General features: G+C 40.5%; 1 protein-coding gene across 3 annotated transcripts in view; it reads left to right on the plus strand.

Moving 5' to 3' along the window:
• frmd4ba (FERM domain containing 4Ba) overlaps positions 1–26,661 on the plus strand; it is a 56,086-nt gene that overhangs the window by 27,414 nt on the left and 2,011 nt on the right. For 2 of the 3 annotated variants that reach the window (XM_061687561.1, XM_061687559.1), the window contains 19 exons: positions 58–150; positions 325–409; positions 1,087–1,143; positions 1,422–1,444; positions 5,568–5,651; positions 8,461–8,526; positions 8,945–9,002; positions 9,833–9,919; positions 17,037–17,113; positions 17,586–17,724; positions 18,565–18,706; positions 18,789–18,922; positions 19,153–19,269; positions 21,554–21,782; positions 21,917–21,973; positions 22,066–22,201; positions 22,689–22,856; positions 23,869–24,629; positions 24,724–24,850. In XM_061687561.1, the coding sequence (XP_061543545.1) occupies positions 58–150; positions 325–409; positions 1,087–1,143; positions 1,422–1,444; positions 5,568–5,651; positions 8,461–8,526; positions 8,945–9,002; positions 9,833–9,919; positions 17,037–17,113; positions 17,586–17,724; positions 18,565–18,706; positions 18,789–18,922; positions 19,153–19,269; positions 21,554–21,782; positions 21,917–21,973; positions 22,066–22,201; positions 22,689–22,856; positions 23,869–24,629; positions 24,724–24,850 (2,640 nt within the window). The remainder of the gene's footprint in view (positions 1–57; positions 151–324; positions 410–1,086; positions 1,144–1,421; positions 1,445–5,567; positions 5,652–8,460; positions 8,527–8,944; positions 9,003–9,832; positions 9,920–17,036; positions 17,114–17,585; positions 17,725–18,564; positions 18,707–18,788; positions 18,923–19,152; positions 19,270–21,553; positions 21,783–21,916; positions 21,974–22,065; positions 22,202–22,688; positions 22,857–23,868; positions 24,630–24,723; positions 24,851–26,661) is intronic. The other variant, XM_061687562.1, reaches the window with a different exon arrangement.

Below are 26,661 nucleotides of genomic sequence, written 5' to 3' on the forward strand. Positions count from 1 at the left end.
TTAAATTATTCTTTTAAAAATGCCTGATGCAATATTTGTTCTCTTAATCACTTTTAGTGGTCAGAATAACTGGCTTCAGCTTGATCGAAAAGTCCTTGATCATTGCTTCTCTAAAACTTCAGCTACACTGGAGCTCAAATTCCTTGTGAGGTGAGCATTTATTTTTTTCTACTCCTCAAAGAATGTGTTGAATGTCGTGTTTACAGCGCCCTTAAATTAAGACGGATGTAAACCAGCAGGTGGCAGTCGTGTAACTGTCAAAACCTCAAGGTTGCATGAAATAATACTTGATACTTGACATAACCCTAAATAAACTCTTTACAGGTTTTACATTGAGAAGGTCGCCTTTTTAAAAGAAAACACGACTGTGGAGCTGTTCTTCCTGAATGCAAGATCTTTGGTGTTTAATGTAAGTATTACGAGTTGTATTTAGAACAAAATGTTCTGTACTGTAACTGTATATATACACGCATTCAAGACAATGTGTTTATCTTCTCATCAATAATATAGATAACTGAAACTTTTAATTTCAAGAGTGGGCTACTTTTACCATGTCAAATGTAAGGGACTAAATTTCCAAAATAGCAACGATGTACTTGACCACCTGCATATTCTTATATATTTGTGAGTATTACTTAACCTGGGAGGTGCAGTCTCGAAAAATACCAGGAGCACGTGAATGCAACAAACGGTCCAATTTTGTAATCCATGTTTTTTTGTTTTTTTTTTTCTCTCGCGGGGAAAGCAAACTAGTCACCATGGGAGACGGAGACTGTTGAACCTGCTCGGACTCTACCACTTCGCGCAGGGGGCCGAGTCTTCGGCCCGGTCGTTCGACTAGACTTACCATGCGCCCAAATGTGTTAACTTTATCAATAAATACCACCACATGAAGTGGAGGTAAAGCAACCTTTAGTACCTGCCCATTAACAGTTTTAATCGACAGCGCCGTATCCGTGTTTAGTGGTTCAGTCGGTAGCGAGAGGACCGAGGTACCATTAAGTGTTTGGCTTAACTGCACTTTGTGGTCGCGCGCGGAAACTATCTCGTTTTATATTAACCATCGTTTCTTCAACAATAAAACAGGAGAGCATCGAAGTGGAGAGCGAGCACGTTTTCAAGTTAGCTGCTTTCGTATTGCAGGTAAGGAAAAACCGCTGTTTTTGTGTGTGTTTTTATTCAATTCTTTAGTTGAGCTAAGAGTGTGGAGGGCGGCCCGAGCGACATTCGATTTTCTTCCCTCTTTGGGGTTTAACTGTTGTTATTGTTCATTTAAAGTACTGTAAACTACACTGGAAAGAGAGAAAAACTCAAATATTTATGAAAATAGAATCTAGCTTACTGGGTTTGAAATAGCTGTGAACGAGCGCAGGAGTTTTTGTTATAATGCTTTTATTTACTCAATTATTCATCTTTTTTAGGAGGTCAGCGGTGACTACACATGGTAAGACCATTTTATTCCTAACACAAATGTTCAGAATTTAGGAAATGGATTTTTTTTTTACATTTAGAATTGCACACATGCAACATTTTGTGTAATCTTACTGTACATCAATCTACTCTCATGGCACATATAAGGTACACTTTTATAATAAGGAGATCAAATACAAGAGTACTTTATTGAGATTTAAAAGATAATAATGCATTCATGTAACATGTAGCAATTAGTATTACCATGTATGATTAGAGGCAGTTATATATCACTGCAAACTACAACCACAATGATAAGCAAATCGGTAAACGAATATGTCTCTGACAATGTAAATGAAATACCGAGTCTCACTTTTTTTATGCAAAATATATTGCTCATGTATTGGATCTCATTAGATTGTAAAGGTGTACCCAATAGAGTTTCCAGTGAATGTGATGTAGCCTATATAGTCTTCACTGTAATAATTTTCATGTATTTTTAAATATGCAATACATACATTAATTTGAGTTAAGGGGTAAGTGAGAAGTGACCAGGTAGTACACCACACAGTATTCTGTAGGCAAGTGTACCCATTGTGCTCAAAGTCCAGAACCAGGAAGTATGTATTAGTTTTTATTGATCACAGTGTGATGACTGCTTTCCAGTAGATAATGTTCTACCAGCTTGAAGCATTTCTTGCTACTTCCCTCAGTTAATGATTCCCTTGAATTTACTTTGTGGCTTGGAACTGGCCTTCTGGCATCCACATGAATCTAACAACATGTCAGAAAACATGTATTGTACAAATGCAGACTCACATGTTGTATTTACACATTTTTTTTGAGCGAGAGAGAGAGAGAGAGAGAGCGAGAGAGAGAGAGAGAGAGAGACTGTTGGAGATTGCCTCCATAATCTATCCACCAGTGGAGATAAGATTAGTGGACCTCAGAAGCTTGACTTGCTGATAAGGTACATTATTTTATTTTGCCAGGCATAGGAATGGAGGCCATTCATTGGATGTGACCAGTAAACACTGCTCAGCAGTGTGTGGTTGATCTGCAGAACAAGTGTATTGTCCCAATGATTCACCTCTAAAATGGCCTCTGTCATTGTTGGTAACACAAATAGTTGTGCTCTGTAAGAAATGAGGTGTAGTTGATTGCACATTGCAATAAATTGAAAAAAATATTTTTACCGTTGTACAATAATTGTCCTCTTACATCAAAACCTTTGCAACATCTGTTAGTACGCTATAACTGCCCCATTATCCAAAAACAGAAATAACCTGATAAATGTTAATTTTTACTTGTTGTCACAGCATTACTTTGTAATCATAAATTATGTTATTGTGATGATTAAGAAGTATTTGTGTCTTGTGAGCTTTTAGCATATCTGCATGGGGATAGGCTGTACTTTGATCTGCCTACAAGAATAAAAGTCTTGTATTATTATTATTTGAACTGTTATTAATCTTCCCCTCTTGGCTATTTTGTAAAACTATTCATTCATCTATTCTTTGCACCGCTTATCTTCACTAGGGTCGCAGGCGTGCTGGAGCCTTTTTTAAAAATTGATTTTGTTTATTTATTTATATTTTTTAAACATTTAACTATTTTACTACATTTGACTGATGTAACTACAATATTTGAGCATATGAGTCACTCATGAAATAAAGATAAGAAAATAGCGAGGCCAAAGTTCTATATCATAAATTTGTCTCAGTAGCGCATAGAACTTGAATTCAACTACGGGACTGTTATCCCACTGGTGCATCCCACACTGTCATGTGGTAGTGTTTCTCATTTCTCAATGATCCCCTTTGTTTCTGGTTCTTTTCATGAAGAGGCTAAGTAAATCCTATAATAAAGCCTTCAGTATAAATGGGCCTCCTCTACACTGTATCAGCAAAGGGCCCTGTAGCAATAAGATTAGCTGGAGACCTCCTCCTCCTCCTCCAACAGTGAGCTGCCCTAAGAGGGATGAGCCAGGTCCACTGTCCAATGGTAGACAACTTAAGTCAAGTTGTGGCAGAGTGGGCTAACCCCCTGCTGAGAGTTGAATTAATGAGCCATCAAGTTCACTGTATTAACATTATTTTTGGTACTTTTGGAAAAAATTCAACACTATTTAGTTTTATCTCGAACTGAATCCAAAAGGTTATCATTGCAAATATTAGTTAGTCACTTTATAGTCATTATAATATTAGGTTATTATTAGTGCCTCCATTTGTGTTTTTTTTTTTTTTTAGCTTCGGTAAATAGCTCCAATGAACATGTCAGACATTTGGCCTTATGTAAACAGTCACCAACTGGAAATTAGTGTCAGTGTGAATATCATTGTACTCGGAATGGGCATTCAAATAAATTCCCTTGATTGAATACAGGAAAACCTAATGTCAATTCATCGATTGTTATTTTAAAGATATCTTAATGGGATGGTAGAATCTCTCGCGGAATGTTCTGTACTGTGACACATAGCTCACATTGTGTCATTTTTCTTTAGACCGCAAACAAGCCAAAGCTGTATTAATAGTGCCTCTGCTGGTTACTGCCAAGTAGTGCACACCATTTTGCCTCAGATGTTTAAAGTCACGATTAATTAATCTTACTGACTCATTCATCTCAATACATTGTTGTGTCATTCCTTATATTGTACAAAACATGCAGTAATACATAATACAATAGTGCATGTCTCTGGCATGTCATCCTTAGTCGTATTTGGGAGTGTGTCCTGATGGTTCATTCTCTCAATTGTGTCTCTGCCTCAGACTCTACATCTCAGCTAAGTAGAATAGGTGATACAGGAGTATTATATACACTTGGTAGGCTGTGCTGGGCTGGGCTGTAGGAATTGGTCCCACACTGCAGGCTGCGGGGAGATAACAGACGTAATAATGAATTCCAGATTGCTGACAGGGCAATGCGGCTTTGGAGTAGATCACCCCGACAACAGCAGGCTCCAGCTCCTCATAAAATGTACGCCATCAAACACACAGCGAAGTGCCGTGGCAGCAAAACCCAGTCAACCTGGGAGAGGAAGCCACAGGGAGTGGTGACCGCCTCTACCCTTGCTAAAGCTCACTCTTGTTTTTGATTCGTAAGCTCCTTCACGTAACTGGATCATAATAGATCTGTTCTACACTGTCAGCGGCTGTTAAATTCAATTATTCTTAAAAAAAAAAAAGTATTAAATTGACAATTGTAAAAGTCATTGTGGTCAAATGGCAATTGAGCTAAAACCCCAATCCTTTTATTTTCATATTGAGGTTCTTGTGATAGGATTAGTTAGTTTCATCATTGCTGCTCCTGCTTTTGGACAGTTCGCTGTCTTTGACTTAACTTAGTTTCAGCCAATGCAATATGGTATGCCAGGTGATTGTGAATTGTCTCTTGTGAGTGCCAGCAATGTTTTTGTTCAGCTCAACAGTATTTGCTATCTCAAACATATAGACATTAACTATTCTTCTGAACAGATAGCATGGCCAGCCTGTGACATTTTTGGCAGAGACCATGGACTCCAGCTGTTAAATCTTTCATGGTTGATTGACTACTGAGCGAAGGTTCAGTAAATCAATTCACTGTAGTTAACCAACAAAATTTTGAAAACGCTTCTCTGTTTTGAAATAGCTTGGGTAATTTGATTTGTCTTCTCAAGGTCTTTAAAGGCCCTCTCTGTGCTATTTGGCAAGACGTTAGGCTGAGGTTTACTATTAGAACACACAGTGCTTTATTAATCTTTGTACTGAAGATAAGAGTTTTTAGAAAAGTTGTGTCAGTGTCAGAAAAGTGACACTGCACTTTTTCTAAAGGTGTATCGCCTTAATTATTGTTGTTGCGTTGAATCGCTTAACATGAACTTAAATTCACTTGGAAAAACAAATTTCTCTACAAACGTTATAAGGCCGAAAAAAGGCATGACAAAATGCCTGTGAATGATTATTATTATTTTTGTGTGTCTCATCTACAGTATAGCACAAGAGTTACTAATTACACATTACCATAAGTGTAATTTTCGGACTTAATTGTCTGCCCTTGCTAATAAAGGTAGATGAGAAACTGGATTCCTACTTCAGAATAGCTCTCAAACGGACTCTGTTCTTTCGAATGTATTAATCATTGTTCTTGTCTTTTGTTTTGTTCTTTATCTAACGATACAGTACTGAAACAGCGAAATCAAACTTAAAGCATCTCCCAGTTCTCCCCACCCAAGTTCTCAGGGATCACCCATCTCTCAGTTATTGGTAAGTTATCCGAGCAGTTAATGGTCTCCTAAAGCCACAGAATGTTAAGGCTCTTCCAAAAATCACACCTGCCAAACTGTACACAGTTGTACCTTTTCCATTCCTCACATGTAGTAATCAAGTGTCACAAGACAAGAAGAAGAATTCTGACCAATCATGGAGACTGATTTCTATATTTCTTGACCTAAAAAATGATGTGCAAAGTTTAGCGATTAGATTAACCATATGGATGTAAACATTTCACGTTGTGACTTGCGTTGAATTACTGTATATTGCACATCTACCAAATTGTACGAAAATATTGAATGTGAATGACGTTAGCGTAATTAAGTTGGCAATTCAGTTGGCAAAATTATCAACTATCAGTGTTATTATTACAAGCTGTTTATTAACTTAGGAATTGTCTCTTTTGTGTCTCATTGCATTTTTCGTGTTTTAAATTGTGACATCAAATATTTAATAAGAGGTAGCACCATAAAATATCTTCCACAATTTGTTACTTAATATTTTAGTTTCTATCAAAAATCCTTGAAAAAAATGGTAACGAACCAACGACTGACTCTGTTCGAGGATCATAATACCTTTGACAAATTTCAATCCGGCACTCCTCACAAACATAGAAGTGAGACAGCACTTGTAATAGTAACAAATGACATCCTCATGCATGATGACAAAGGTGAACACTCCATTCTTATTGTACTTGACCTACAGTGGGTACAGAAAGTACACAGAACCCCTTAAATTTTTCACTCTGTTATATTGCAGCCATTTGCTAAAATCATTTAAGTTAATTCTTTCCTCATTAATGTACATACAGCACCACATATTGACAGAAAAAAAAACAGAATTGTTGAAATCTTTGCATATTCATTCATTCATCTTCCGTTCCGCTTATCCTCACTATGGTCGCGGGCGTGCTGGAGCCAATCCCAGCAGTCTTCGGGCGAGAGGCGGGGTACACCCTGAACTGGTCCCCAGCCAATCGCAGGGCACATATAAACAAACAACCATTCGCGCACACATTCACACCTAAGGGCAATTTAGAGTCTTCAATCAACCTACCATGCATGTTTTTGGGATGTGTGTGGAAACCGGAGTGCCCGGAGAAAACCCACGCAGGCACGGGGAGAACATGCAAACTTCACACAGGGGGCGGCGGGTTTTGAACCCCAGTCCTCAGAACTGTGAGGCAGATGTGCTAACCAGTCGCCCACCGTGCCTCTTTGCATATTTATTAAAAAAACAAAAACTGAAATATCACACAGCCGTAAGTATGCAGACCCTTTGCTCAGTATTTAGTAGAAGCACCCTTTTGAGCTAATACAGCCATGAGTCTTTTTGGGAATGATGCAGCAAGTTTTTCACACCTGGATTAGACCTCTGCCATTCCTCCTTGCAGATCCTCTCCAGTTCTGTCAGGTTGGTTGTTGAACATTGGTGGAAAGCCATTTTCAGGTCTTTCCAGAGATGATCAATTGGGTTAAAGTCAGGGCTCTGTCTGGGCCATTCAAGAACAGTCACAGAGTTATTCTGAAGCCGCTCCTTCGTTATTTTAGCTGTGTGCTTCTAGCTTGGTCTCATCAGACCAGAGAATCTTATTTCTCACCATCTTGGAGTCCTCTAGGTGTTTTTTTTTTTTTTTTTTAAGCAAACTCCTGCGATTGGCTGGCAACCAGTTCAGGGTGGTCCCCACTTCTTGCCCAGAGTCAGCTGAAATAGGCTGTAGTACACCCGTGACCCTAGTGAGGTTAAGCGGTACAGAAAATGGACGGCTGTATGGATGTTGCAGATTGTTCCTCCTGCAAGTTTTTTTTGGGCAATTGTGCCGGACCTCCAGTGGGTACTCTAAACCACTGTCAGTTGGGCAAGGAGCCGCGGGGCGGCGGCTCTTGTTCGGTTTTCCGCTGCCTCGCAACGCAATGTGCATGCAGCCAGACGGCAGAGACACTGTAGCTCAACTCGAACCAAAACATTACACTTAGGGAAGATGTATTTTTTCTAGTTGTGGGCATAGTTTAATGGCCAGTTGCATGCTGTACTGGCATTAATGGGTCAGGTTGCAATGAATGAAGAAGTGGTAATTGGACGGAATGACCACTGCATGGAACACCTTGCGCTTAGTGTTTATGTAGTGTGGGAGGGGCGATGTTAAAAAGTATACAACCCAGTCCGCTGTCGTCACGGGCCCCACCCAAAAAAAACAGGCCAACTGAGGTGATGCAAAAGAATTTGAAGCAATATCTCAACAATTCAGTCCTAAATTGTTGTCAGTCTTTGCACGTTTTCAGAAGTTACCTTCAAACATATTTAATGTATTTAGAAACAAAACAGGACAAGTTTAGTCCAGCTTTAAGATGTTCTGCTAAAGTGATCAAGAAAGTGCATAGCCATGCAACTAAATTGCTTAATTGTAAATATAGCAGCTGTAGAATGTGGGATTTTTTTTTTTTTTCACAATAAAACCATGTTGTTTAAATTCTTTTTTTTACCCCCCTAGTGTCTCTATGAGGTACTCACACTCACTGTCTGGGGTCTATGATAGCCGCAAATGCAAGGCAGAAAAACATTAACTTGTATACATAAGTATTTGTTAATTTATTGTAAGTTATATAGTCAGCGCAGTATTCAAAAACATCGGATATGCATGTCTTCCTAATAATGTGCAGCCTTAGTGGTTACTGTAGATTTAAAGTCATCATCTGATCAGTTCATTTTCTGCATGAGAGGTTACAATGTATGTGCAAAACAGAGTGCCCTATCCTTAAGTATTTGAAAACAGTTCAATAAATGTTTTTTTATTTCACCATAGTGAGGACAAAGTGATTGAGCATTACAAGAAACTCAAAGGTCTGACCAGAGGGCAAGCCATTGTGAAGTAAGTCGTCTATGATTTCTAATGCACTTGTTTTAAGTTTGTTTGTGGATTCTGATGTCTGTTTTATGCATGTGGTGGTTGTCACCAGGCCAGAATGTGCCATTTAATTAGAGGAGGCGGTCATGGTAAACTGCCATTCTGACTAGGAAGGCAATAGTTCTGTTGTATTTCACATGATTGAAGCTCAAGCAACAATGGGTCATTTACGTAGTGATGTTTTGCGCCCTTGAATTGATCAGTGAAATCTTCTTTCTTCTGTCAGGGCTCTGAAACAAATCCATTCGCTTCCCATTGTAAATTACTGCGACATCTTAATGACTGAAGCTTAACTCTGTTGGCTGTACAACGCCCATGGGTTGGCAGTGATTAGGTGTAAGTGACTATATTTCTTTTAACCAGCCTCTCCCTCCCTCGAAAGGTATCTGAGCCTGGTGGAGTCCCTGCCAACATATGGAGTCCATTATTACCCAGTAAAGGTAACATCAGTGGCTTCAGTAAAACGCACATCAAACCCTCAATAATATACAGTGATATTTGAGGTTGAAATGTCAAACAGAAAGTAATATATTAAAATCCAATACTCTTGGTGTTTGTTTAGATGTGTATACTCTGGCTGTGTGAAATATAAACTTACTCAGTAGAAGAAAAACAGCAACTGGAGGGTTTTTGTGTGATTTAATTGTAAAAGTGTATCACTTAAGGGTATATTTCAAAGTAAAGTTGTGCTCTAAAATCAATTAAATTAGTGTCAGGACTAATAAATAATCACAGTTCTTATTCTCTATCCTGGTTGCAAGATTATGTCACATATAGCCTGGTGTCTTGCTAAATCTAATGAATTTGAGGAGTATGTAGATTGGACACATGTCAGCTATTCAAATGTTGACACATTCAGATCTGGGTTTACTCCTTGTGTTGTTTACCATTCTCATCACAGATTTTTCTTTTTTTCATCCGACCTGATTTTCATCACTGTAGCCATACTGCAAAATGTTTGCAGTATGTTCGAGCAACCCAGAAGAATTTAATAATTAATAATAATACTTTGTATCACAAGAAAGTACAATGCTGTTGCCACTTGCATTCAAACTGGATTTTGCTGAACAGCCTGCAATGCAAAAGGCTTAAACTACATGAATGTGCACTACAGAGGTCATCATGTGGATTATGTTGGAACTGGTGTCACTAACACACATTTAGACATGATCTCGAGTTTTCCTGTTTCATTTATCTTAACTGAGAGAATTGTTTTTCTCACACTGTCACGAATAGGGCAACTGATGGCATGTGGTTGTGCTTTCTACAGGACAAGGAGGGAATACCCTGGTGGTTAGGTGTCAGCTGCAAAGGTGTTGGCCAATATGACTTGCAAGACAAATTGAAACCTAGAAAGGTATGTCTTTTTATGTATTCATGGATTTCCTAAATATAGTCTAATGTAATTGTTATTCCAGTTATAAGTTATTTGGTTTAACTTTTTTTACAACAGTATGTCTTTATGAACCTTTACTAGATGTATTTTGTTAGCCTTGACATGGTTAATGATCCATCCAATGTGTAAATAAACATCATTAAGATCCCCGTTCCCATGCCAGTCAAAAGAAAGCAGAAATAGGTGGGAAAGACATTATCAGGTTTGGTGCTAGAGTCAAGGTTAAAGTAAATAAGGAAGAAAAAAACAATACAAAAACAAGCTGTACTGTATCTGAGCATTAAAGAGTTCAAATGAGCATATTTGCAGTGTGTGGTTAGTATTGTATATGATGAGTGACTCATGGGGCCTGCGCCCCTCCCCCTTCGGTTGTCGAGCCACGGGGAGATGGGTCCCCGCCTTCCCCTCACCTCTCCTGGCGCCCTCACCCGTCATTGCTCACGACGGGCGCTTAACATGGGCTCGCTTTTGGTGGGCTGTGACCTTTTTTGGTGGCAGCTGGCTCCTGCGTTGGGCCCTGTTAGTGGCTGGGGGCCCCTTGCTCTCCGGGGTTGGTGGGTGCGGTGGCGGCAATGGAGCTAGCTGGATGGAGGGTGAGTGGGGGCCCGGGGGCGGTGGTCCGATGGTCCGGTACCCGTGCCCCTCCCTTTTGGACTGGTTAGGGCACTTAGGATGGGCTAGGGGACCGCCCTGGGTCCTGGGGAGTGGGTGGCTTCCCCCTAGCTGGGTCCTCTCTCATCTTGTTCTATTGGTTAGTTGTTGCATGTCCATTGCCCCCCCCAAACCCCCAAATAACACGATTTGACTGTTGTAAACATTTTTGTCTCCTTAGGAGGAGAGGATGTACGTCTTTGCTATATTTAGTACTCAGTGCCTTGTAAATTATTTTATTCTTTGATAAAAAGAACAGCAATTTAAAAAGTTTTGTTCTCTTGGATGCTCTGACTGTTGTTCTTTGGTTCTTTTTTTTTTTTTTTTTTTTTTTTTTAAGACAATACATAATTGGAAAAAGGATTACGAAGAAAATTATTTGTATCAGAATGCTTTAGTTAAAACTAACAGTTATGATCACAGTGTGAAAATATGGAATTTATGTTAATATAGTCAGCTAGATCTGCTCGGAATGCAAACTTATCAATGTCCTTTCACCATCGTTCCTGTCGCACTGTGTTGCATGTTTTTGTTTGCAGATTAAGGACAAAAGTCCTGTTTTTGTTTTAATACCTCATTAAAAAAAATAGTATTCAAGCAACATGTTTTTCCTCATGTTTTGGAGATTGTAGGGTGAAAGCTGCAGCTGGCTACTCGTGTGGACTAAACAAAACTATGAACGTGTTTATTTTGGTACTGGAGAACGTAGTTAAAATTTTCTTTTATTATGAACTATGAAATTAACAAGTTCATTTTTTGGACACTTTAACTGAACTTTGAACTAGTTTGTAGAGAAAATGAACCCAAAACTGATCCTGTATTATTTCACATCGCAATATACAGTGTATCGCAGGTTAAAAAAAAAAAAATTCCCCCCAATATCATGCAGCCCTAGACCACAGGCATCTCTAGCTGTAATGACAGCTATGGCAACAATGTTTATGCAAACGCTATGCAAATCTTTTTAAACATAAGCTACCATGAAAGAAATCAGCCAATTAGTTTTTTCATCCTTCCTACTTTGTGAAACGTTTGTAGGGGCTAAAGGTGTCTTCAAGAAAATGACTTGTAGTGTCATGCTTGTTGCATTTTGCAAAATTGGAGCTGTGTCACATCCCTAACATATTTTTGAAATGGCCTCAGAAGCAGTCTCTAGAGCAGGGGTCAACAGCCCTAGTGGCTCCCTGGAGCTTTTTCAAAAATGTATGAAAATGGAAAAAGAAGTGTGAGAAAAATATATTTTTTGTTTTAATATGGTTTCTGTAGGAGGGCAAACATGACATCAACCATTCTTAATGTTTTCCAATGCTGTAAAAATGTGTGCAATAATATTACATTTCAACATTTCTGTCAACGAAAATTTGCGTCATAGCCTGCGACGCGTACTACTTTGAGCTCGGCGTGGCAGGTGGCTGTCGCAAACAAACCGGCGGGTGTGTGATGGGCCATGGATTGCAAAGGGAAAAAAAGAGAGATGGCTGAGGATAGCCAGAAAGCCCAGCTTGCCCAATGCCACAAATCGAGCAAAATTGAAAGCCTTGCAACACTGGAGAAACTTGTTTGAAACATGGAATGCTCTTCCTGACAGTTAGAGGAACATGAAGAAATATGCATTTGGAGTATTATCCATCTTTGAATCAACATACCTGTGCGAGCAGATATTGTCTACGGAAGCGTATTGCATTCACTTGGTTAAAAAAAAATTAATACATTTTTTGGGGAGATTTGTTTCTTTGAATATTTTTTTCTGTTTTTCTGACTAATTTTTCTCAGTTTTTCTGTCTAATCCCCCCTCTCTGTTTTATGGCTATTTTTTTCCCCTTGTTTTTCTGAGTCAGTTTTTTCCACCTGTTTTTCTGACTAATTTTCTCTGAGTTATCAGGACACATCAAACTCACGCGAGAACCTGCGAACTGCAAGTGACTCTTTGCAGACTCTGTAGTAAGCAACATGACCAGCTTATTTAGTTTGATCAACTTTTATTTGGATATGGTTTTAAGACACTGGGAGATACTCCTGTCTGAGTCACATAGATGGTTATATTATTAGTTATTAGAAAACAATTAGTCAGAAAAACAGACAAAAATAGTCAGAAAAACAAGGGGTGGGGGGGAATTAGTCAGAAAAACGAGAAAAAAATTACTTAGAAAAACGGGGGGGGGGGGGGGAATTATACAGAAAAACAGGTTTTTTAAAAATGAACTTTTTATCCAAGTGAATGCAATACGCTTCCATAATTCTCAAACATGAACTACATTAAATCATTAAATCCAAATCAGATGAGAGCTTGCAGTCATGTCAAGATTAAAGTTACGTCTTACATGCCCAATATTGAGAAGCTGTCCAGTGATGTCCGAAAACAGAAGTCACATTAAATGGGTAAGAACATATTTGGCAACAAAGTGACAAAAATCAGAAACCACTTTATAAAAACAGACAGTCTATATTTGGAATGACTCATATTATTGTGCTTTGTTGATCAGGTCTGAGGGTGGCTGCGTTGTATTGTGCGTGTTAAAAGAGGATGCTGCTTTTTACCTTGCACTGACTTACATAGCATTTGTAGAAAACGAAAGAGAAGGATAATGCACAGAAATTGAACTTAAACTATTTTAATTTTATATACTTTTTTTATATACCTTTTCAAAAACCTGTTTTATTATTTAAGCAGGCTGCGTTTTAATTGCAGGCTGTGACTTATAACGCACATGTGCAATTGTAGCCTATTCATTTGCGTCTGTTGCCGCCATTAGGAGGGAAAGAGAATTGTGCATTATTTAATTTTATTAATCGAAATGAAACAGTCTTATTTTCGTAGTACTTACCTTTTCAAAAGGCTGCTGTTTTATTACACTCTGTCTGTTGCCCAGATAAGGGGGAAAAGAGAAGAAGATTGTTTGTATTGAGGATTGAAGAGGACTGCATCTTATTTCCACAGGGGGAGGTCTGAAATTACAGGAGGCATGTTCTTATTTTTTGGAACCCTCAAAATAAAAATGACATGAAAAATGTTTTATTATATTTCTCTAATTTCATCAATGCAACGAAACTTAAAACACCATCGTACAGCAGAGTAGTCACATGGTGCGTCATTTAATCATGAATGCTCATTATGTCATTAGGATAGTAGGCTAATATAGACACTTACAGCATGTGTTGCCTTCATTATAAGGCTTTTAATTTTTTGCGGCTCCAGACAGATTTTATTTTATTTATTTTATTTGGGTCCAATATGGCTCTACCAACATTTTGGGTTGCCGACCCCTACTCTAGAGTGTCTTATACATCTCTATGTGCTAGCACACCCGTGTGAACTCTGTCCCCATAGGTTTAAATGCAGGTACCTTCTACATTACTTCGCTAGCTGCCATTGCCAAATGTTTTCTATTTGATGGTTTATGTTCCGCTAATGTACCATATTTAGACCCTCTATGCATTTACCACGTGTACTACATTATTTGTGCTGTTTGTGCAAATGCGGGAGTGTATATGTCACTGATTAGTGTATTACGATGACCTCAGCCTCACACTGACTGGATTGATTCAATCAGTACATTTACGGTGCTGTTGCATTGGGAGATATGGGTTTTATAAGGAAATTATATACATATTTGGAAGAGGCATAAATCCATACTGAGGATTTTTAATTTTTTTGTCCTATTCGGTTTGTTAGGAGGATCTCTCTCCCTTTTATGCCGGAACAATTTTACTGAGCCACAGTGGGGATTTTAAGCTGCCACTGTGGTTCTTTGTATTCTGATGGATTTTTATTAAAAATTTGTCAGACAGAACAACGTTTTAAAGGGGAGTGACAGAAAAAACAAAAAGGAGAAACAGTAAAAAGAGAATTAATAATAGAGGAAGAGAAGACAAAAGACAGGACATTAGCTATAAGGAAGATGAGGAAAGTAAATCATTATAAGCCGAGTACAATGACACATTAGATTTGAGTGTTGTATGGGGCAGTAGTGCTACACCTTGTGAAGAAAGGACAGGACAATATTGGACAGGGCTGAACAGGACACGGAGCCGAGAGGAAACATGCAGGACAGAGTTAGTGGACCCAGCTGTACAACTTAAGTGTGGTGGGAGTGGCTATGTAAATTCTAAACATCGCTAGAAACAGAGTGTAAGTGAGGGGATACCCAGGAAATTTGCATAGTTATGAGTTATTTATCGCATTGACTGAGTGGCCCCCCCACCAAGCAAATAGGCCTCAGAGGTGAGTATCTCCAGGCACATGCAAGTGAATTGACCATCTCGCATGCAATGTCCTGTAATGTCCTGTAATTTGATACGATATCAAGGATGGATACGAGGATGCTGGCACGTTTTGACTGACACGGTTTAGGTGTTTTAGGTTTAGTTTGAAATGGCTTACTTAAACGAGGATCCTTCGCCGTATCTTGGCCACAGGTACAAACCCGGCCAAGTCTATTTTGCGCTCGTTGTCGGAGGCATACAGTAAATCCTCACAGACGGGATGGACCAAAAAGATGTATAGGTGCAAGGTGTGTCAGAAAGGTCCCAAGACTCATATCACAAAAGAAATATTTCAAATCCAAACTACAAATGACAAGTTTCCCCCTTTAACATAATCCCCTGCAGTCGAAAGCACTTTCCCAGCCTTCTTTGCCATGCCTTCATGCACTCCTTGGAAGAATTCTCTTGGGATCCTCCACCGCTCTGTCCTCACGGCCATTTTGATATCATCTATGTATTCAAAATGGGTCCCCTTAATGACCCTTTTGAGCTTTGGAAGTAGGAAGAAAGTCACACAGCCAGGTCAGGTGAATATAGCGATGTTCTTCTCGGCCAGAAATTTTCAGCTGCTGAGGGCATTGTGAGCGGGCGTGTTGTCATGGTGAAGCAGCCACGAGTTGTCCTGCCACATGTCTTGCCTCTTCTCCTCCTCTTCTCACGCACTGAACCAAGCAAACGGTGCCGGATCACTTTGTGGACATGCTGCTTGATCGTCTGGCCCTGTGGAAAGAACTCAACATTGGACGAAGAAGAATCCGATCAACATGACTTTGAACTTGTCTGCTGCCACGTCTTTCTTCGGCTTTGAAGACGTCTGACTTTTTCCATTGCGGTTGGTAGCTGACCTGTACTCTAAGATCCATGACTCATCTCCCTTAGTGAGTGTGGCCTCATTGGTCTCATCATCACTCACGCTGCTCATTGCTTGATAACCTGACTCAGAGGATATTTATATAAAAGAAGCATGTGGGAAAATGTTTAATGGCTGAAGAGCGCATATGTATGTTTCTAGCTTTCTATTTGTGAGTAATGGCAATTGTCTATTATTAAGATGCTTTTCTTGGCTCATTATTTTCATGTGCATGTGTGTATACAACCTGTTAGTCTGGTCCGACTAAAAGAGAAGAGCTATGTGTAGGAGGGAGGGAAAGGGAGCAGTGGTGCTAACTCAAAGCCGAGGGTGAGGTGTCTGTGATGTCAGAGGACGGGGGTGGTGAAATGGGTGTGGCTCAGCTGAAACTCTTGCAACACCTATCTGGTTCCCGAAGAACAGACAAGAAAGAGCATTGTTCAGGGAAGCTCAAGGCCTGTGGGAAACTCATAAGTCAGTAGGATTCAGTACACAGGAATAAAGCTGGGATAAGTCAAACTTAACCTTTAAGGTAAGCCTTTATCATGTCCACCTCATAATGTTACTCGTGCACTTTTGCTAAAGTTCACATTCAGTTTTTGAAATATGTTCAAAGAGTTTGTCGCTTGAAATTTCAGAGGAGCGAACTGAGACATACTTTCTCCTGCAAACTAAAAACCTGTCATGAACGTTGATACCTTGGCTTTGTTTTCTTATGTGGTGCGCAACAAATATACACCCGTAGAGTCTAATTTGAATTCCCCCTGAGGGATCATGAATATACATTTAAATCATTTTTTTAAAAAAAACCTTGCAGCAGCCGTGTATTGATTGCCGCAGTGTTAATGCCACCTGAATTTCCTTCAACTTTCACATATACTATTAGTGTATTACTGCTATAGCTATGACCAAAACATGCCACGTTTTCTAATTTTTGACTTTCATTTTGCTTCATTGATCCCAAGTCTTGTTTTTTCTAAACAAATCTGTGTATGTGTCGGATAAAATTTCATCTTACGTACTGTACCTGTACTGTAAAAGTAGACAGTGCTCAACAGAAATTAGTATGCCCCCTTAGAAACTAACCTTTTTTTTTTTTTTTTTTTTAAATCAATTTTTCAGTAACAACATTCTGAATGTTGATGGTGTTACAATCACCTGTGGTTGAATTCTTTTTTTTTTTTTTTTTTTTAAATCTGAGGATTTGAGGATAAGTAGTACAGAAAATGGATGGACGGATGGATGTTGCAACATTAAAATACATTTGTTAGAAACATTGACAAATCTCATTGCAAGCAGTGCCTCTTTCTGCAGTTGTTCCTGTGGAAGCAGTTGGAGAATTTGTATTTCCGAGAGAAGAAATTTGCTGTGGAAGTAAACGACCCCCACAGGTCAGTTAACCTATCTTAACAAAGCTTTGAGCATTTATCTTTGTTGTGATGTCTTTATTATTGGTGTAGCACTAGCTATTGTCATGGATATTTTTATCCTTACACCTTGCACACTGAAAGGCATCTGTCGACAGTGGCCAATTTAGGGTACCATGTTAATGGTTGAAACGTGCCTATTAAAGTGTTTTCCTGCTGTTAGTGTGGCACTCCAACTGGTCTTCGAAGTGCTGCTTCCCGACACCAGAACAACTGACTGGTTTAAAAATGTTATAGTTGTTTCTCCATAATTTATGAAGCAAACACTTACAGTTTAAATAAGGATGGATTGTAATCAGTCATCATTTGTCATTTTTGCTGGCCAACAAAAGCAGCATTCACAAAACATGTCAGGGAATTGCAGTTTCTCATTTGGCATGAAAAAGATTTTTTTTTTTAATTTTTTAATTTTTTATTTTTTTTTTATCTTCAACAGTCGAACAGTGAGCAAGCGGCCCTTTGGACAGACTGGTCTTGTCATTCACTCCTGGTATGCCAGTCATTCTCTAATTAAAACTATCTGGGTGATGGCCATCAGTCAGCATCAGTTCTACCTGGACAGAAAGCAAAGTAGAGTGAGTATTTTCCTCTTGGTCCCTGCTCCAACCAGTTCAACATCTGCTTAATTTATATTCATTGTCAATTGTCTCAGTCGAATTATACGCTAATAGCAGTAGGCAATCTGTACATTTTGTATTTTGTGGTATCAATTATATATAGTTTTAAAGTTAATGGCTCCCATGTTGGATGTTTTTATGTTGTCTGCACTTAAAGCTTAATGGGGATAGAGTTTTTAGATCACAGGAGGTTCAGGTAATGAGACCTGAAGATGCGCAAGAGCTGTTTACTGTGCTGAGCGAACATTTTATTTCTCAGTCTATTGAGTTGGCTGAGTGGTGATTCAGTAGAATTGTCTTTTTTTATTATCACGGTTATGAGGCTAAAAAAGGAAACATATACTCTACATAAAATGTGCAGTGTTGCACCCAGGCAAAGATAATGAACATGGCAATCGGGCTTCTCTTGTTTTTTTTAGATGCCATTCAAATCCCCAAAGATGCAAAATACACCGCATATTTATGAATTTGTGCTTTGTGCAGCACATTGGCTGGGCTAAAACGTTGAGAGGGTTGATGTGCCTTTTGCCGTGGAGATAGATCAGAGCGTGTAGCTGCAGTCAAACCAAGTTTTACAGCTATTGTGTCTCAAAAGCAGATGGTTCATGTGTTCATCCAGGAATAGATAGCCTAACCTAATTGATGAGAGAGTAGGGGATTTACCCAGCATGCAAATAGGACAGCCCTATCTCAGTACATTATTAAAATGAAATACTCTCAGTCCCTACTTAATTTCCCTCTTCCTCCTCCATTGCCTCCTGGCATCCTATTTACTGTATACCTATTTTCTCCGTGGAGGCAAATATGACCACAACAAGAAGTTCGGGAGACCTTGCCATGGATCTTACGGAGATCAGTGCCCAGCGGATCAGTAAACTTCCCAGTGTTGAAAGCAAAGATCAGCTTATTATGGCAAGCAGTGGAAGCCTCATATCGGCTGGTAAGACGCAGCTTCATCTGAACTGGTCTCAGGTACTCATCCACTTTAATTGTAAGTTACTGACACCTGTCTGTTCTGACAGGTTCTGCTGACTCTGACGTTGCTGAGGAACAGAAGAAAGAGAAGATTACCAAGTTAAAAACAAAAGAAAACAAACTTCAAGGCATACTTACACAGAAACTTGAGGAACTGAAGAAGATCTGCATGCGAGAAGCCGTAAGTTTTAAATCAATATTTCTTTTATAATTCCTGTAAACCAGGGTTACCTAACATCATGCCCATGGGCACCAGGTAGACCCCACGGACATGTTCTAAAAAAAATACCTCACTGATGATGGAGCAGTGTGATTTCCTGGAATGTTGTTGAAGTAATCCTTTGAAAATGTAAACACTTGGTGAGATTCATACAAATAAAGTGTCGTATATTGATATTTACATGTTTCCAGGAACTTACTGGCAGATTACCTAAAGAGTACCCCTTGGTTACTGGCGAAAAGACCCCTCAAGTTCGACGCCGTATTGGGACAGAGTTCAAGCTTGATGACCTTTTCCCCTATAATGAGGTTAGAAAAAAAAGACTTGGTAGTTTATGTTTGATGTTTTGTTTGATTTTTTTTGCATCAGGTTACATACTGGAACATAGAGCAAAATTACACTATGATCGTTACCACAGTAACACCTCTACTGTTAGTCCACTGCATCGCCGTGATAAAACCTTGTCGTCAAGTGTGTCATCCCAACTAAATGGCGCCTCACAGGTAGTTGTTGAAATGGTTCATGTGCTGGCAATATGTGCTGAAAAGTTTACAGAATCTACCTGTTCACCTGTGTGGGAATAAATACAACTTTAAGAGTTAATAATGTATTAATTTATTGCACAAATGAATAACGAACCATTGAAATGCTGCACAAATCCAGTTGAAGGCCCACTAAACTGACCCAAAAAGTCTGGTAAATCTGACTCACCACAGAGAAGGGTATTGTTCACAAGCCGGACAAATTTCAGTGAATTCCATCCATCCATTTTCTGAGCGGCTTCTCCTCACTAGGGTCGCGGGCGTGCTGGAGCCTATCCCAGCTGTCATCGGGCAGGAGGCAGGGGACACCCTGAACTGGTTGCCAGCCAATCGCAGGGCACATACAAACAAACAACCATTCGCACTCACAGTCATGCCTACGGGCAATTTAGAGTCTCCAATTAATGCATGTTTTTGGGATGTGGGAGGAAACCGCAGTGCCCGGAGAAATCCCACACAGGCACGGGGAGAACATGCAATTTAAAAAAAACTAAAGATTTTCCGCCTCACAGTTCTGAGGACCGGGGTTCAATCCCCGGCCCCGCCTGTGTGGAGTTTGCATGTTCTCCCCGTGCCTGCGTGGGTTTTCTCCGGGCACTCCGGTTTCCTCCCACATCCCCAAAACATGCATGGTAGGTTAATTGACAACTCTAAATTGCTCGTAGGTGTGAATGTGAGTGCAATTGGTTTGTTTGTTTGTATGTGCCCTGCAATTGGCTGGCAACCAGTTCAGGGTGTATGCCCGATGATAGCTGGGATAGGCTCCAGCACGCCCGCGACCCTAGTGAGGAGAAGCGGCTCAGAAAATGGATGGACAGAAATGTATGTGAAATCAGGCTTCAAAATGGTCGCGAATTGAGATGTTCTTTCAGCTTTCAGAAGCTGTGGGCGTGTCACTGAATGCTCCGAAAAACCCCTCTCCTTAGAACTTTCAGCTTTCAATCAAATATGTGCCTAAGCTGGGAGAGGAGTATTCCAAGCGATGCACACGTTCTCAGGGGCTGCAGAGAGGCTTTAACGATTTGATTGTTTATCGATTCTCAAATTTGTAATTTGTGGGAGAAAAAAAACATCCAGGGGACTTAAAAATACATTTTTAAAAAAATAATTATTTAATAAAATGAAATTTTAAAAAACGGCCGGTGGCTATTATTATATCCAGGCTTCTCACAATTATAAAAAATATAATGATCGAAGAAAAACGATTAATGTGCTGCAGCACGGGTTGTCTATGCAAGTCCCTGCATTGTACGCACACTGAACTACGGATATCTAAAATTAGTGTCAGATCACGGGAGGGATTTAACTTCAAATAACACATTTTCACACACAAACGCCATAGTAACACATACAGACAGATAATATACCAAACTCTCAGGCATATACCGGTATTCTTCCTAATCTGTGAAAAACAAGTTTATTAAAGTTTATCACGACCCAGGAAATTTGCTTGCTCTGTTTCCCAGAATGTATTGCTATCGTTAAAATTACTGTCACGTTTTGACTGCGTTAAAATGCGTCTTTAATGTTATTTTGTACAGTGGTGTCATTTTTTAAATTGTTTATAGTTACATTGGTGTTTTTTAGTTGTTTACTGCTGCTTTTGGTGGAAATCTGGCACCCTTACTCAGAATGGTTAGAGTGATGTAGCCTATAAATACCACTTGCAGTTCTAGATTTTTGCAAAAGTCGACCTTTCCAATATGTTGCCTGCGCTGCATAGCAGGAGCAATTATGTAATTGTACCAAATAGGGCAAGAAAATAGCTTGAAAATTCACCAAACAATTCCATGGAGTCGCTAACTTTAGAACCAGTTCTCACCGATTCTCAGTTTTCGATTCCCATTCCTACACTTAAAGGTGGATGTATTTTTTCGAGTTGTAGGCATAGTTTGATGGCTAAATGCATACCGTTGTGGTAGAACTGTAACTGCTTTTCATCTGAACATCAGTCTGGGAAACAAACATTCATAAATTATAGTTTACATATGAATATGCAGTTTCGTTTTAGGGAGATTTCCAATCAACTCTGTTGCACATTTTCCTTCAGGACCCTTATTTGAGGAATTTGGAAAGCAGATTTGCCTTGCAGCAGAAGATTGTGGAAGCAGCCATCAAGTTAACCAATGAGATAGATCTTTCCAAGACAGTGAAAAAAAAAAGAAAACATAACTGTCTGGATGCAATGAGGAAACTGGAGGAGATTGAGAAGGAGATCAACACTTACAGGATCAGGAAAGGAAAGAAACCAACCCAAAGAGCTTCACTGATATTAGCAGGTAGCTTAAATAACCCGCACAGATGGGTCTGGGCTTTTTAATATTAAAGCACTGGACAGTTCTTTTATTCATAGATGATGTCAACATGTATCATTTTCAGAATTTCAGAAAACTCATCTTATTTTCATTTTTAGATGATGTCAATCCGTCAGACCTCAGTTCTTTGTCTGACAGCTTCACACTGGATGAAGGTACAACCTATTTTAATCAGTGTACATGTGGGGTTTACATGCCTTTTTCTGTAGTGTACATCAGGTTCAAACAAGCCTCTTTTAACTTCCAGATGACGAGCTCAGCTCCCATAGACAGCGTTCAAGTTCAGTCCATTACTCTCCAAGACCCCACCATGCAGACACACTCAGCATTCACTGCAGCAAAGAGAGACGCGCTTCGGCCAATGACCAGCACGCGGACAGCAGGTATATACTAATTTGCCTTGTCATCTGTGGTGAACACGATATTCATATTTGCACTTTGACTGCTTTTGTGTGTGGAGCTAGTCCGGACCTGTGAAGCTGCTCCAGATCTGCATTCCTGCCAGTTGCCTCCTCCCTCCTCCCAAAAAGTTTCCCCCTTATCAGCCCAAATACACCAGTTTTAAAAATAGAATGAAAAGAACATGTCGATGCCTGTGAAGGCGCAAACAACAATCCCCAAATGGTAGCAGAGAGGAGAAGAGAACCAAAGTGGCATTGCATCCCAGTTCAAATAACTTCTAGTTGTTGTGTTGCCTTCAGATGTGAACTAATTATATGCAGTCATAATGTAAGATGACCTAAATGCTACATTCATGACAACTATGCAGTGTTTTTGTTTTTCTTGGGCTTTCTTGTTTGAAAAGAGGGAGGTAGTGTATTTATTGAAGAAAGGCACTGATCTGAAATATCATTCCTATCTTTGTTGCAGGTTAAATTACAGTCAAATCCAGGATCCACTCCACTACAGTCACCATGATGCCTTATTAAGTCAGTCCAACAGTCCATACAAAACTGCTTCCAGACAGTCATGCGAAGCCCGCAGTATGCCTCCCACTCCACTGCTTACCCGCAATGCTTACAGCAGTACCCAACTCAAGTATGTCATTTTTGTCTTAATATCATCTGCTCACCCGTCTGGTGTAAGACATTGTTGATTGATTGATTTTTTATTAACCATATAAACACATACCGGTAACAGTCATGCATAATAACAAAATTAGACTGAAAAGAACATCAATCGATGTCTTCATTCAGCACAGTTTACATGTTCAAAAAAAGTAGGAAGAAGTACAAAACATATCCTAGTCCTACCCCTTGTTTATAAATCTTGACTCATATCATGTTAATACGCAATAGATTATTGTCTCTAGGGATGGGTGAGTACCGATACCAGGTATCAGTAACGAGCCAATACCGACCTTATTTGAAGGTATCTGGTACTCGTAAAGGCTACCAATACCAGCCACCGATGCTTAAGGCAAAAAAACTGGGGAAAAAAAAAAAAAAAAAAAAAAAAAAACTGTCTTGGCTCGCCAGTAGTTGGCGGTTTGACTCGTTGGAAAATCATCATGTGTGTCAGAAAGAAACAAAGGACTTGGTTCACAATTATCTGTCATTGTGTTAAATTAAATTTTATGTATCAAAAGTAGGCGGCACGGTGACCGACTGGTTAGCATATCTGCCTCACAGTTTTGAGGACTGGGGTTCAAATCCTGGCCCCACCTGTGTGAAGTTTACATGTTCTCCTCGTGCCTGGGTGGGTTTTCTCCGGGTACTCCGGTTTCCTCCCACATACTACAAACATGCGTGGTAGGTTCATTGAAGACTCTAAATTGCCCGTAGGTGTGAATTTGTGCGTGAATGGTTGTTTGTTTATATGTGCCCTGCGATTGGCTGGCGACCAGTTCAGGGTGTACCCCGCCTCTCGCCCAGAGTCAGCTGGGATAGGCTCCAGCACGACCATGGATGGATGGTATCATAACTACTAGTGGTATCGGTGAGTAAGCGAGTGGATACTTGTACTGGTATATCGAGCAACCCTAAATGTGAATTATAGATGCATTTTGGATAAGTATGATTTGATTTGATTCCTGTGTTTGCCACTTCAGATCGGAGGACTCACCACAGCTTTTTCGCCAACGGAGCGGGAGTCTGGAGTCCCAGTCTCAGTTTCTACCAGAGACTCAACCAACTGTACCCACATTCAACGTTTCCCCAACCCGACGCAGCAACAGTACTGAGGTACTCGACGACGGCTCCTCCTACACCAGCCAATCCAGTGTGGAGTATGCTGTTCCTGGTAACCACAACCACCGACGTAGAGTGCGTGGCCGCCACAGGAAAGATATTTATGCCAACACAGGCAGCATGCCCAACTTGGCTCAGCCACAGACCCACTGTTATGCCTACCAGCCCCGCACTCGACCCACCACTACTGCCTACTACATCACAGGATATCCTAACCATACGGAGCCAGAGCTTTACTCTCATGGCGTCTACATGCACGACAATGAGATGGAGGGACACTACAGCGTTAAACCGCCACTCCATTCCACCCATGCAGCTTATCGTGCCCATGATGTGCACAGTCACTATGGCAACGATGAGATAGATGGCATCTCACAGAACCTGTACGCAACGCTCCGGCCACCTAGGAACCGCCCAGCTCCCCTGAGTGAAGAACATTTATCGAGGAACCTTCAGAAGGCTGTTGTGGCTGAGCACTTGAGAGGCTGGTATCATCGCAACACTGCTTACAAGCAGGCTGCATACAGCTGTGACTATGACCGGGGCTCCCAGCAGAGTCTGGGCTACCAGACAATGCCTGCACCCTTGAGCCACAACAACAGGAACCTCTCCTACTCATCAGGTTAGACGAGTCTCTAGGCCAGGGCAATCAGCTAATCCCTTGTTGACATGCAGGTAGCACAGTATTAACTTGTGACCTTCTCCAATGTTCTCAGCCTCCTCCACTGGAAACTGGCATGGCCATATTAGTAGTCATGGTATAGTGGATTGTGACATGCCCAAGCAGATGCCACAGACCTACAGCTACACTACAGCTCCCTTCAGCCGCTCCACCCACAGTAGGTAAGAGGCTAAATGTATCTCTTCATTCCATAAGCCACTCCCCTGATCCTCCTGATCCCGAAAACTAAATCCAACATTTTAAATGCCTGGAATGTATTGTTATGACAAATAGAATGTGAGGTTTGGTGTTCTTGTCATGTACACGCACACAGTAAATATACTGTGCAATAATCCTTGTCCAGATTAGCACTTTTTAATTACACTATTTAGGCGGCATGGTGGCCGACTGGTTAGAGCGTCAGCCTCACAGTTCTGAGGAGCAGGGTTCAATCCCCGGTCCCGCCTGTGTGGAGTTTGCATGTTCTCCCCGTGCCAGAGTGGGTTTTCTCCCACATCCCAAAAACATGCATTAATTGGGGACTCTAAATTGCCTGTAGGTGTGAATGTGAGTGCGAATGGTGTTTGTTTGTATGTGCCCTGCGATTGGCTGGCAACCAGTTCAGGGTGTACCCCGCCTCCTATCCGATGATAGCTGGGATAGGCTCCAGCACGCCCGCGACCCTAGTGAGGAGAAGCGGCTCAGAAAATGGATGGATGGATGGATGGATGGATGGAATTACACTATTTAAAAACAAAAAATGAATTTTTCCACTTTGCAATTTAACAATCTGGTTCAGCTGTGAGGTTATAGAATCAGTGGATCCAAACACCCCAACAGTGTTTCCACAGAGCTTAATGCTTTTCCCCTTACAAGTCCACTGGGCTGGCTTTCTTATAGATATGGCTGTTTGCAGCATTTTACTTCTTCCTGGCACAGCCGTGAAGGCCGGGGAGGCTGCATCTTTTCTCCCGCTGAGCTCTTGCTCTTCAGTTTCCCCCTCCTGCCTTCCCTCCTCTTCCTTGTCCCCTGGCTGGCAACTGAGGCTGGTGATCTCCAGCCCCAAGGAGCATCCGGCCTCCACAGGGCAGAGGCCCAGTAAGGTGCTCTGTGCTAAAGGTAGCTCATAGTAAGTAAACTGCCATGGCCAGAGTCTGTGCATTTTCTGCTATCTAGACTCCATCGTCGGCTTTTTGTCAATGTTTTTAAGTGAAGTTTGCACCAGTGTCATGCACGATAAGGTAACTGCATGGCTTCATCACACAAAATGCCCTACTTCCTCCTAAAGGTGGCATATTGTCATCCAGCGGTCACATTCCTCTGCAGTGTTTTTTTTTTTGCAGAGGCCCCTGCCTGTGTGCTGCCATTCACCCATTTGCCCACATGTGCAGATTTCTCCCAGAGTTTCAGTGGTGGCGTTGTGAAAGGGGGCCGGGCTCCATGGGGCCTTTAGAGAAGCATACCCATACTACTGAGCAGGAAATTTGATCCAGTTCCCCAATAATGTCACTTCATTAGGGATGAAAGACAATAACGGCGATTTAGCCCAAATTGTAATCAGGATTATAGTGACCTGACCTCTGTTTAAGTGTGAGAGATTGGCAGAAGACTCCTGATCCTTTCTTTCAATCCTTGCTTATATTTCATTTAGTCTTCTGGGTGTTATAGTAGAGTGGGAGCACTGAAGTGGCAGAGGAAAAATGTGGCCCCTGGGCATTGTTGGATTTCATTGCTATACAGTATGTGCTTTTATATGTGCTTTGTGCTGTTTTGCTGGGTGAGATTTGTTTTTTGGTTTTTTTTTTTTTTTTTTTTTTTTTTTTTTTTTTACCTTGAGTTAAGTCATCTGAAATGTAGTGTGGCTATAACACAGTCCAGCATTTATCTCGATGTTTAGACCTGTCTGGAGAGTTACTAGATGTGGGAAATGTCTCGAGTCACCCTTTCACATAGCATACAATGCGAGATGCATTTTGACCTACTGGAAATGATC

This window comes from Phycodurus eques, chromosome 10 (genome assembly GCF_024500275.1).
Source record: "Phycodurus eques isolate BA_2022a chromosome 10, UOR_Pequ_1.1, whole genome shotgun sequence".
NCBI lineage: Eukaryota > Metazoa > Chordata > Actinopteri > Syngnathiformes > Syngnathidae > Phycodurus > Phycodurus eques.